General features: G+C 38.2%; 2 protein-coding genes across 3 annotated transcripts in view; one reads left to right on the top strand and one right to left on the bottom strand.

The window, feature by feature from the left end:
* Positions 1-13,265, top strand: part of LOC137626456 (uncharacterized) — a 422,371-nt gene that overhangs the window by 342,877 nt on the left and 66,229 nt on the right. The window lies entirely within an intron of this gene.
* LOC137626521 (uncharacterized) overlaps positions 2,083-13,265 on the bottom strand; it is a gene marked incomplete at its 5' end in the record, with an annotated part of 36,407 nt that continues 25,224 nt past the window's right edge. Inside the window, 6 exons of the mRNA XM_068357564.1 lie at positions 2,083-4,645; positions 5,332-5,519; positions 6,242-6,459; positions 7,464-7,588; positions 7,880-8,008; positions 10,866-10,994. Coding sequence (XP_068213665.1) covers positions 4,571-4,645; positions 5,332-5,519; positions 6,242-6,459; positions 7,464-7,588; positions 7,880-8,008; positions 10,866-10,994 — 864 coding nt within the window. The remainder of the gene's footprint in view (positions 4,646-5,331; positions 5,520-6,241; positions 6,460-7,463; positions 7,589-7,879; positions 8,009-10,865; positions 10,995-13,265) is intronic.

Genomic DNA, 13,265 nt, shown 5'->3' with positions numbered 1-13,265 from the left:
AATATTCCAGTTTTCTACGAACTCGATTTTAGAATGACGGCCACAGTCCACCCCCCTTTATAATATTCCCATTTTCTATGAATGAAAACGAATCTGGCCGTCACCCTACAAAGGCTCCATATTTTCAAGTTTACACGACTGACGCTGCGTCATTTTCACAAACGTAACAAATTATGCCACAGGTGGTCTTACCGGTTTAAATAAAAAGGTCCCTTAGCAACTCATAACTTATATGATAATAGGTAGTAGGTTAGCCAGGGCACAAGCTACCCGTTAAGATACTATTGCACCGCTAGAGAGGTATGGGGGGTTCTTTGACTGGCCAAACAGTGCAACATTGGATCCTTCTCTCTGGTTACGGTTCACTTTCACTTTGCCTACACATGCGCCGAATAGTCTGGCCTATTCTTTACAGATTCTCCTCTGCCTTCATACACCTGACAACACTGACATTACTGAACAATTCTTCTTCACCTAAGAGTAAGAGGTTAACTACTGCTCTGTAATTGATCAGTGGCTACTTTCCTCTTGATAAGGGTAGAAGAGAGACTTTAGCTACGGTAAGCAGCTCTTCTTGGAGAAGGACACTCCAAAATCAAACCATTATTCTCTTTTAATTTCTGAATTAATAGCATAAATATGATGTAATTCTGTTATACTTGAACTAAAGAAATGTAGATTTTATAAAATGGCACAGACAACAAAATACGCCAATGGAAAATTACCTGACAACCTTAAGAAGAGGCAAACCGGAAAAGTTTGTTTATATGGACGCAAAACTCACTGCTCATTGACTCTTCTTCTTCTTCCAAACAGTGTTACCAGATGGGAGGTAGTCTAAAAATCCCCAAATCTCAATGAAAAAAATCCCCAAATGACACAAAATTACCCATTTCCTCAAATATATTTCCATCTGATCATGTAGGTTTTACTGATATAGAAATTATTCACCATAGACCTACTTCTCATAAATACAAGTAAACTAATTGCAATAATATAAAAGGTTAATCATCTTTGTTTCTTCCTCATAGGTAGGTATACAGAATATCCCCATCAGACACCCAAAATCCTCAAATCTAGGGATAAATCACCATATCTAGGAATAAATTCCCATAGCTGGCAACAGGTTTGCCAGGTTTTCTAAATTAGAAAAGCCCAACTTATAATCAACCACAGCTTTAAAATGCCAACCCATTATTAGAAAAATGCCAAAATATAGTATTTAAAACTCGCTTTTTTCATGATATTACCAAAGGCCAACTAATTTAAAAAAGGCAAAATTTGAGATTTTTTTGGCCTGAAAAAAAACAACCTGGCAACCCTGCACTGACTCTTTTTCTTCCAAAATGATGTACACTTACTCAAATCCATCATTTTATGCTGATTACACTCTAATATGAAGGTAATATGTTATATAAAAATATTATATTACATGGATAATTGAAATATGATGTAATGAGGCAATAAGACCTTATCAAAATGAGTAATTATCGAGAACATGTTTACTATTTCACTTATCAACCTAGATTCACAGTAGGTTATTGCCATGTCTCGCCATATTCTCCAATTATGAAAGCTTTATCTAGTGTTTTTTATTCTAATAACTATTTAATCATATTCAAATTACTTTTATTTTTATATTTCATTAACTATAATGGTAATAGTTCGCCTCATGGTTCTTTATTCTGAAACTATTTTATTATATATGATTGCATATTTTTCAAATTTAGTCATTCTTAGTGGTAAAAGAACTGTTGTTCTTTTATCATTTTGATGATAAAATTTTAGACTGATTATCACTAACAAATGTTAAAAAATGAGATACATCTTATAAACAGCTATAATCTATTTTGCTTAAAATACATAAAATAAAAATATATATAATTTCATCATGGAATATTAATTTATGATATATTTTAAGCATCTGATTTTAACCATGGCAATCCTAATCAAAATTGCATTTTCAGATATATTCTATTACATGATGTAAAACAGCAAGATATTATGGGATAATATTTACCACTAAATGATCTGCCTTAGACAATAAAACAATTAAAACTTTTAAGCGTTTATTTTCTTAAAATTTTGCATAACAAAACTATTTACAATATAAAAAGTCCTGTAATATTACAAGAGTAGGCCTATATGCCCCACTTAACTCCTCCAAGGCAGAAAAAGAGATCAAATAGTTAATTATTCTCTACTTACTGAAACAAAAACACCTACGACTAACGTACTATTCCGTTGAGTTCCTAGGGTCTCGTTCCCCGGGTCTCGTACTGACCCATATTGGCTCCCCGCGCAACTCACAAGGTCGGCTGCAAAATTCTGCGAAGGTCGCGGGTGCTTGAGTTCCTCAGGTTTCGCTCTGACCCATATCGGCTCCCTGCGGAACTCACAAGGTCAGCTGCAAACTTCTGCGGAGATCGCAGGTGCTTGAGTTCCCCAGGTCTCATTCTGACCCATATCGGCTCCCAAACTCACAAGCTCGGCTGCAAACTTCGGCGGCGGTCGCGGGAGCTCATGCATCACTAGCGCCAGACGTTCCCAGTTGGTCACCCCTCCGAGTAACTGGCTGGGATCTGTTATATCCATTACACTGATATTTCTATCTTAACATAATATTTACAGAGCTGCATACGCGGAGGCAATACCGACAGCCGCTCGCTAACCTATCAGTCGTCGGGTATTCCTCCGATAACGATGCATGTGAGGCAAGGTCAAGGTCAGGCTTCCGGTGACCTTGCTCACAAGGCAAAGTCAAGGTCTAGTTTTGTTCTTTGGAATTATCAGCCGCATTTCATCAATTAACGATAAAGTTACCTTAAGTTTAAAATCTTTGGCTCCAGTGAAGAAGTCAAAATATAAAACAATGGTGGGAAGGGGAAGATGAAGTAGATGATAATAATAATAGTAATAATAATAACATTAAAATTAACTATAAGGGGATCTGTATATTAGGAAGGGGAAGATTTGAGCCATGTATTAAATTAATTATGTTGCAAATGTAATTTTGAACGGTCAAATGAGAAATATAAAAATGAACTCTTGCGCTACGTATCAAATTAGAATTCTGAACTAGGCTTATGCATCAAATGAGACCCAATATAAAAATTTAACTCCTAAATTCCATATCAAATCACAATCCTGAATTAGACCTATATATCAAATGAGAAACAAAACAGAAATGAAATAATGAACTGATAGTAGAGACATCGAAAGCATTTACAAAACTAATATTACAAGATAAAACAGTTCTTATTCATATTTATAATCATTACTACAATTATAATCATATGTAAATAAATTATAAAAGTTCTGGCTTTAGACGTACATTGCTCTATCTACAAATCAAAAACACGATAACAATGTCTGAATCTTATCTTAAAACTTATCGCCATGCAGGAAGTTATCAGAATAAACTTACATTTAAAAAGTTTATGAGTGAAAATTCAAGAGGCTTAATACTGTATTCGCAGAAGTGTCTGCGCATCGAATTTCAATATTTGTTCTTTGACAAGGAAACAAATATCAAACCCTAACCAAATTTAATAAAGAATTAAAAGAAAATCTGTTTATAAAATTAATTAGATCTGCAGTTTGAAACCAGCTGCTTTAAGGAACTTTTGTCGTAAACGAGTCAAGCTAAAAATCTCTTTCGATTGATTATTAAAAGAAGAAATAGCTAAATAAATGATAAAAAGGGACTCAAAGCTTAAAACAGAATAGATCTTGTCTCAATTTTCTTCAGTGTTCACAATAAATCGTCTCTTTTTGTTTGCTAGTAGAAAATTAAAACTATCAATCTCATCCAAAAGTTTTCGTATAAATTAATCGCACTTAACTCCAGCGCTTCGTAGAATGGACGGCTACATCATCACACTTATTATGGTATTTGAAACATTTTTTGTTTTGTTTATGTACAAAGGCCACCTGGATATGGATTTTATTATCCTAAATAACCCCAATCCTGACGGAAGGGATTCCAAGGAAGGGGTTTCACTCCTGAGGAACCACAGTCCCAAATTAATTTCGGGGATCCTCACCTGGTTCTTCAAAACATGCTTGCTAAGGCACTGCCGTTTGTTAAACAATCTTACGAATTCGCCAATTTTCTCACAAGCTTCACGTCGCTTTCCTCTTGGCCCATCCACATTATCTTTCAGACCTTGCATCTAAGTAGAGAGCTTTTACTGCGCTTGGTTCCATAAGAATTCACTCAAAGTACCACTTCCGCGGGTTTGTAAGACTCCGAAAGCTCTTTGCGACGTGTTTGATATGCTCAACAACTCCTGAAAACTCTTTCAAGCTTATGCAAGTTGTCAATAACTTCCGCAAGCATCCAACAACCCTTGGAAGCTATAAACTAATCTTTTGTGCTTTCACTAACTTTGGCAAAATAGCAACACCTTTGAGCTACGTATTGAGATGAGGTTTGTGTTAGCATCTACTTTTGGGAGCTCTCGGCAATATCAGCGAGTTCCTACCAACTTCAGAAAGCTTATAATCACTCATGCTAGCTCTAAATAACCTCTGGATGCTCACGACAGCTCTCAGTATTTTCCGATAACTAGTCTGTGTCTTCCTCTACCCAAGCAATGATCTTCCCTTCGACGCCTGGGAGAATATCATCGTCGCTTACGATCTGTAAAAGAATTAATAATAATAATAATAATAATAATAATAATAATAATAATAACAATAATAAAATGGGCATCAATAGCAGAATCACAATAATAACAACAAAAATAATAAAGATAATGGACTATATTTCAAATCAAGCTATATGAAATCTATATTTTATATGGACTGCAGAAAATGAGTTTCAAAAAGGATACTCTTGGGGAGAGAGAGAGAGAGAGAGAGAGAGAGAGAGAGAGAGAGAGAGAGAGAGAGAGAGAGAGAGAGAGATGATGATGATGATGATGATGATGATGATGATGATGATGATGATGATGATGATGATGATGATGATGCTATGTAAATGAAATCAATACTCGTCACCAGTTTCTTTGAATGTTAAAAGTGTTTACGTGTCTTTAATGCCTTATCTATTCTCTAGCTCTAATTCACACTCTTTCTCTTTTGCTGTGTTTTATCATTCATAGTTCTCTCCTTCTCGCTCTCCCTTTATCTATTCTTGTATCCTCTTCTCTTTTACAATTCATAGTTCTCTATAGTTCTTGACTTTACCTATCTTTAATTCCCTCTCCACCTATCTCTAACCTAACCTGCTCTGTCTGTCTGTCTGATTGTCAATCTGTCTTTTCTCATTTCATACTTTCCCTCCAAAACACAGGAATCAAATCCTTCCATGACCCATCAACTGACCTCCTCCTTGACCATGCCGTACTCGGGGTCATGGCTCTTGAAGTGGAAGCGGAAGAGCCCGGGTCTGTCGAACATGTTCTTGAAGTCCCGCAGGCGTATTTCCCCGAGGCGCTTGTTGATCGTCGACATGAAGGGCGTCACTGTCCTCTCCGTGAAGTAGATGACTTTGGTGCACGACTCGACCACACCTGGAAGGCGACGTTGATGTTGTGCAAGGTCAATTCGTCTTCGTTTTAGGAGCAAGACAAGAATGTATACATGACTACCATTCAATTTTGAAGAACAATATCATATGCTATAACCAGCATTCAATTAAAATTTTAAACAAAATGGATGACTGAACTGGCTTGCGGATAATGAAATAGGGAGCGATTATCCACAATGTGGCGATGTCAAAAGTGAACGTCCATTTGTCTTTTTTTCAGGAGCAGGCTTAGGTATTTGAGATCTAGAAATTTGATGGAAGTGAGAGGTTAAATTAATTTAAATTCATTCTTCATAGAAAGGATTATTCCAAAGACTGGGTGGAAGAAGGGGTAGAGTAATAGCTAGTGACTAAATCTTGGAATGATAAAATGTTGTTGTCTAGTTTTGAATACTCTAGGTAACCAAAATGCTCATATAGAGAAGTTTAAGTACTGATACCTTTAAGAATACTCTACCTTTCAAACAGGAAGAGCATGAAATTAAAGAGACCCTGAAGAATGTGATCTTTTTAATAGAAATTAATTATAAACCCATCCAGACAGAAATGAGAAATGGACATTCACACAGCTTTCAGAACTTCCATGCCAAAGGAAGAAAGACATACATCCCTCAGGTTGGGAAAAATAAAAGAAAACTTAACAGTTTGAGCTATTTTAGAGACCCTTGTAAATAAAAAGTACTTTAACAAGCCTGTAAAACTCACCATTGACCTGTAAACGCTTATCTCCAGGTCTGGACGGTTTTTCCGCAGTCGTGCCAATCACCCCGTTCGTCAGGCTACCAGGGCCTTGGTTTCCACTTCCTCCGTTCACCACTCCAACTCCGCTAGTTCCTCCGGCAGCCAGGCCTCCGCATCTCTCTATGAGGACGGCTATTGCCTGCTCTAGGGTGTCTAGGGTGTGCTGGTTGGGATCGGTTCCTCTGTTGGGTACAAGAAAGCTTTAGTGAATGCGATAAGGCTACTTGGATTTTTCTAAAGGGTTCTCAGGTCTGTATGCCGTTATTAATAATTACATAAACTGTATAAAATTCTAATTAATAATAATAATAATCTCTGAAAAGTTCTTAAAAACTGTTTCATCATAAGTGATGGTAATACTGTATTTTATTTTCATTGTTTATTCTTAACTTGAGGTTTATTTATTTCCTATTTTCCTCTCCTCACTAGGCTATTTTTCCCTGCTGGGGCCCCTGGGCTTATAGCATCTTGCTTATCCAACCAGGGTTATAGCCTAGCTTGTAATAATAATAATAATCATAATAATAATAATAATAATAATAATAATAATAAACACATAATTTATATTGTTACTGCAATGAATATTCACTGGATTTCAGATTTATCCAACTCAAAAATGCCAAGAGCTGAATGACAAGCTTGAAGAATTGAGGTCAACATATCTGTCAATACTTTGAAGTGGACATGACACTTCGAGATCGATAGGGATGTTACGAGAAACATCTTCAATAGAAGGAAATAGTGCTGTGCGGGACTCTCAAATATGGGAATACAGGCTAACAACCATGCCGTTACTTAGAGGTATAATGCATACAGATAAGTAATTAAAAAAACAAAGGAAGGTCAACAATAAAGAGAAAAAATGGATATATATCCTATACAGTACAAAACACATACTGATGTATGTTGCCATGGATTTCAATCTCAAGAAAAGCAACACTCACATACTGCTTGGCTTAAATCTTAAGAAATTTAACTTGTTAAGAAATGCAACACTTGAAAATAGTTTAATTCACTTCCCAAGAAATGCAACACTTGAAAATAGTTTAATTCAGTTCTCAAGACACGCAATGTGCTAAGAAATGCAAGACAGAAATATTTCGATCCGAAAAAGCTTCAGGACATTACTTTGAAAGTTGATAGTTGCAAGGACGCAATTACGAAAGATATGGGTCTTTCAAATTACCTGAAGTTGCCCCTCAGAGAAATAATGGCGTCCCTGACCAGCTGAAGTTCTTCTCTGGTTCCTCCCATCCCAGGGCTCCCACGAGCAAGGGGGTTCTCTCCCATGCTTGCGGTTCTTTTGCCATTCTGTGGAGATAACACAAGAAAATTATTCAGATCCATGATGATGAACTTCTTGAGAAAATAATCTTATCATCTTGACAGCTTTTAAAATTATTCTCAGAGGGTCTCCAATCAGTTGTCATTTGACCCATACAGTGTCCCCTATAGTCTGGCCTATACAGAGTATCCCTTTTAGTCTGAGTTTTTAAGAAGTTTTCCTCAGACATTATGCCACCCCAATGTTACATTTCAGAATACCCAGAGACTACTTCCATTTTCACAAGGAATTATCAGTTCCATATCGAGAGGACTTACCTGGAGGTTCCGGATAGCATCTTCAAACTGGACCCTCTGGGCCTGGATCGTCTTGTCCCTGTGGTGCATCTGCTTCCGCAGTTCGGTGATGATGTTCTCCCGCTGGTCCAGGAGGCGTTTCAGCTCAAGCTGAGGGAAGGAAGTAAGTGGTTCAGTATTGAGAGTTGTCAAAGGATTGAGGCTTGCTACGCTGAGAGGGAGGGAGGGAATGCGACACAGGTTCAGTATTGAGAGTTGTCAAAGGATTGAGGCTTGCTACGTTAAGAGAGAGGGAGGGAATGCGACACATAAAAGGACGTATAAAAGAGGGGGAAAAGTGATAAGAAAGGTTATATACATAAAATGGGTTACAGTAGAGAAGAGAAGGGGTCATGAAAAGGAAGCAGGATTGTAGTAGAGAAGAGAGGGGTTCATGAATAGGAAGAAGGACTACAAATTTAGAACGATGGGATGGACGGTCACTCATGAGACAGAAAATGAGATTAAAGTGTGAAAAATGTGGAAGTGAGGAAAAGATACTTATGATCAGGAATGGCTACTAAGTGAAGATATAAAACAATGGTTGCAGTTGAACATGAAATGTTCAAGATGAGAGATAAAAGAAATGGGTGTGAGAACTTGAAAGGTTCCATATGTAGGGTTAAAACAGGGTTGTACATAAACCTGAGGTTAGAAATGGTTGAGGGTTACAAGTTAATATATACGAATGCACACGATATAAAGATTAGGGTTTCATCTGTATAGACAAAATGTGGTTGCATGTAAACATTAAAATATGAAAGAAAAATCTGAGGGTTACACATAAGAGATAAGAAATAGATTGCATGAAAAAACAAAGGGTTAAATATATCTGTATAAAAGAGAATTTCACAGAACGAGTTGAGGGTTGCATACAAAGACATAAAAAAGGGTTAGACCCTTAAGGGGGAAGGTGACGAGTAACGAATGTGGTCAACGAGGTTTCGCACCGAAGGACGCCGCCCTACCGTGGCCGCAGGAACCTCTCCGCTACGGTTAACGCAGCCTCAAAGATAACATTTCACGGAATCAAATATCAGAACCCATTGATGCATTATCAAGGGTTCTTTTTGGTTGATGTAGGGGGGGGGAGGGGTAGGGTGATGTCTCCCTATCAGTTTTCTGAATAATTTTTTATCATTTTGTTTTATCACTTGATAATAATGAAAAATATAATTCCAATATTTAGAGGATAATAATAATGTTATAAAAGTTCTACGAACACAATAACAATGTTATAAAGGCTAAAGGTTCTATGAACACTAACAAAGTTATTAAGGTTAAAGGTTTTATGAGGACAATATTAATGCTATAAAGGTCCTATGAACACAATAGCAATGCTATAAAGTTCTATGAACACAAAAACAATGCTATAAAGTTCTATGAACTCAAAAACAATGCTATAAAGGTTCTGTGTGTTCTATGAACTCAAAAACAATGCTATAAAGGTTCTATGAACACAATAGCAATGCTATAAAGTTCTATGAACACAATAGCAATGCTATAAAGGTTCTATGAACAAAATAGCAATGCTATAAAGTTCTATGAACTCAATAACAATGCTATGAAGGTTCTATGGACATATTGGTGTCACAAGACAGACAGAAAGATGGACTATAAGTAAAGGCTAAAAAGTGGACTTTTAGCAACGCTTACAGTACACCTCGCGGGATCCACTCAACTCTTCCCTCCTTGCTTCACGGAGACGAGCAGCTTACAGAAGGAAGTAAGGGACGTAATTTAATAACGCGGTAATTTCAGGCAGGAAACTCCAAGTCTTTAGACCATATGTTCTCTCTATGTAACCTGTAATTAGGCTTGTCTGTTCGTATGTCCGTGCCTCTCTCATCTACATCATCAGATATTCGCCGTGTCTTCATCTCTGCGATGTATCGCGACTGGCTTTTTCTGAATTGTGAATTGCTAGTCTGATTAGCTACATAAATTACAGCTCTGTCCAGTCTTTTTGAATTCTGAATCACTGGTCTGATTAGCTACTAAATTACACCTCTGTCAGGTCTTTCTAAATTCTGAATCACTGGTCTGATTACCTATAAAATTACACCTCTGTCCAGTCTTCCTGAATTATGAATCATTGGTCTAATTAGCTGCAAAATTACACCTCTGTCAGGTCCTTCTGAATTCTGAATCACTGATCTGATTAGCAACAAAATTACACCTCTGTCAGGTCTTTCTGAATTCTGAATCACTGGTCTGATTAGCTGCAAAATTACAGCTCTGTCCAGTCTTTCTGAATTCTGAATCACTGGTCTGATTAGCTACAAAATTACACCTCTGTCAGGTCTTTCTGAATTCTGAATCACTGATCTGATTAGCTACAAAATTACACATTTGTCAGGTCTATCTGAATTCTGAATCAGTGGTCTGAATAGCTACATAAATTATAGCTCGGTCAGGTCTTTCTGAATTCTGAATCACTGATCTGATTAGCTACAAAATTACACCTCTGTCAGGTCTTTCTGAATTCTGAATCACTGGTCTGATTAGCTGCAAAATTACAGCTCTGTCCAGTCTTTCTGAATTCTGAATCACTGGTCTGATTAGCTACAAAATTACACCTCTGTCAGGTCTTTCTGAATTCTGAATCACTGATCTGATTAGCTACAAAATTACACATTTGTCAGGTCTATCTGAATTCTGAATCAGTGGTCTGAATAGCTACATAAATTATAGCTCGGTCAGGTCTTTCTGAATTCTGTATCACTGATCTGATTAGGTACAAAATTACACCTCTGTCAGGTCTTTCTGAATTCTGTATCACTGGTCTGATTAGCTACAAAATTACACTTCTGTCCAGTCTTTCTGAATTCTGAATCACTGGTTTCATCAGGTACAAAATTATACATATGACTCTTTTGGCTGAAGTACCCTGGATTCAATAGAGAATGAATTAACTAACGTGACCTTGGAATGCATGCAGTACTCCACCATCATCATCATTCGTTACCTTTTCAGCTTCCAAAGCCTGGCGGGCGAGGGAAAGATGAATGATCTCCTGCTTGGCTGAGGCTGTAGATTCTGCGCTCAGTTCTTGGGTCCGGCCAGGGATGCTTATTCTTAAAGCTGGGTCTAGTTCCTGCAATAAACGAGCTGGTTAACAATAGCAATAGCAGTACATCATGGATGAGATGATTACAGTAATCTGTGCATGATATAATCAATGAATAAAACACATTAAATACTGGCCCCCTGCTAGCCCTTTTACCCCCAAAGGACATACTGGTACGTTTCACAAAAGCCATCTCCCTTTACCATGGACGTACCGGTACGTCCTTGCAAAAAAAATGCTATAAAATTATTTTTTTCATATTTTTGACAATTTTTTAAGAAAATTCAGGCATTTTCCAAGAGAATGAGACCAATCTGACCTCTCTATGACAAAAATTAAGGCTGTTGGAGCAATTTAAAAAAAAATATACTGCATAATGTGCTGGGAAAAAAATAACCCCCTGGGGGTTAAGGGTTGGAAATTTCCAAATAGCCTGGGGGTTAAAGGGAGTAGCACGTCAAACAATGGCCAACTTGCTAACTTTGGATTCTTCTAGAATCTTGCAACGTACCTTTGCACCAAGTAGCCAATATTCTTATTTCAAATTGATGCAAAATTGAAGTTACACTAGCTTGATATAGAATAATTTCACTTGCTCAAGGCAATTTACAGATAACATGCTTTTCGTATACCCAAATACTTTAAGCATGCAAATAAGAAGATTAGTTCTTACAGACCATGCATATATAGCAAGCACATGCCAATTTTTCAAGTCCAATGTGGGATTCATGCTATGTGATCTCCTTAGGAGAAACAATACTATTTGCTTGTTGTAAAGTGCTAGCAAAATAAACCGTACACTTCCCGAGTTTCATTGGTACCTATAATTTCTCAGAGAGTACGCAGAGTAGAGAAGCAGCCTCAACATGAGTCAAAACAATGTCTTGAAGTACAGTACTTATCATATGAGTATAACAGTATAACCACTACCTACAATTTCTCAGTTTACAGATTAAAGAAGAATGTGTTGCACCATTACCTACAATTCCTCATTACTCTAGCTTCATCAATACTTAGACAATCTTACTACGCAAGATTTGCAAGTGCCTACGAGATTTCAGATTTTGTACGGAGTGAAGTACCGTCAGTGCTTGTACGTATGGTGTCACCATAAATTTTACCATCAATACCTACAAGGTCTTAATTCTTAAGCTTCACTAGTGCCTACAAGTTCTCAAATCTTGCAAAAGTACGGAAGAAGTGTTACAAACATTAATACCCAATGGGGTCAACATCCCCCGACCTGCGAAAGCCAAAGTGCTACTTTTCTTGGGAAAATCAACATTTAGAATAGCGTTCCTCTGACAGAGGCCAACATTGTACACTACTGCAGGTGAAACCAGCCCAAGGGCCCGGCCAGACAAAGCGCGGCTAGCGGCGAGGTTAGCGGCAAGAGGTTATGGCGGAAAATTGAAACCTTAGGTATCTTATGTAGGTGGCCAGATAGGAGGCGCGGGAAGCCTCGCGCCTCCTAGGTATCTTATGTAGGTGGCCAGATAGGAGGCGCGGGAAGCCTCGCGCCTCCTAGGTATCTTATGTAGGTGGCCAGATAGGAGGCGCGGGCTTCGCGCCTCCTATCTGGCCACCTACATAAGATACCTAAGGTTTCAATTTGCCGCCATAACCTCTTGCCGCTGCCGCTAACCTCGCTGCTAGCAGCGCTTGGTCTGGCCGGGCCCTTACGGAGCCAGACAACGGGCAAAGCTACCTGACGAGACAGCCTGCTGCGGTGTCCTACGGAATGCGGCTGGCTTTCCGTGCCGATGCCGCGCAGAGGGGAGGACGTCTGGCTACCCTCGCAGAGTAAAGTCTTTCCCTTAACTGGATTCTCTTTGTTATGCTGGCCCTTCTGAGAGGAATCCTTGGAGGATTTCTCCCGAAGGTGGGATGAACTCAGTATGCTCAACTGCTCCCTGTTCGTGCAGACGCCCCTGCTCTCTACCTCGGTGGTCGTCGCCAGCAGCTGGAAACACCAGCGATAATTTTGTCAAGCGGCGTTGCATAGGATGGATGCAGAGGTTAATGGAGGTTTGGGGTGGAGGGGTGTACAGTAACCCACATCTCACCCCTAAAATACTTCAATATTACAGACAACTAGAAGAGCCACTTCATAATACTCCAATACATTCTTTCACCCACGATAACCTTATCACCACTGCTATATCAACTCTTTTTCACCCTATCCACACTTCACTTCCATAAAGGTTGAGTTGGCTCAACAAGCTAATTAAACATATCCATATTAGCTTCTACAAACAAATTGAGTCTTTTACCAGTTAGTGCACACATCCTTATTAT

The sequence above is a fragment of the Palaemon carinicauda genome, chromosome 34 (genome assembly GCF_036898095.1).
Source record: "Palaemon carinicauda isolate YSFRI2023 chromosome 34, ASM3689809v2, whole genome shotgun sequence".
NCBI lineage: Eukaryota > Metazoa > Arthropoda > Malacostraca > Decapoda > Palaemonidae > Palaemon > Palaemon carinicauda.
This window is presented reverse-complemented; position numbering and strand designations above follow the sequence as displayed.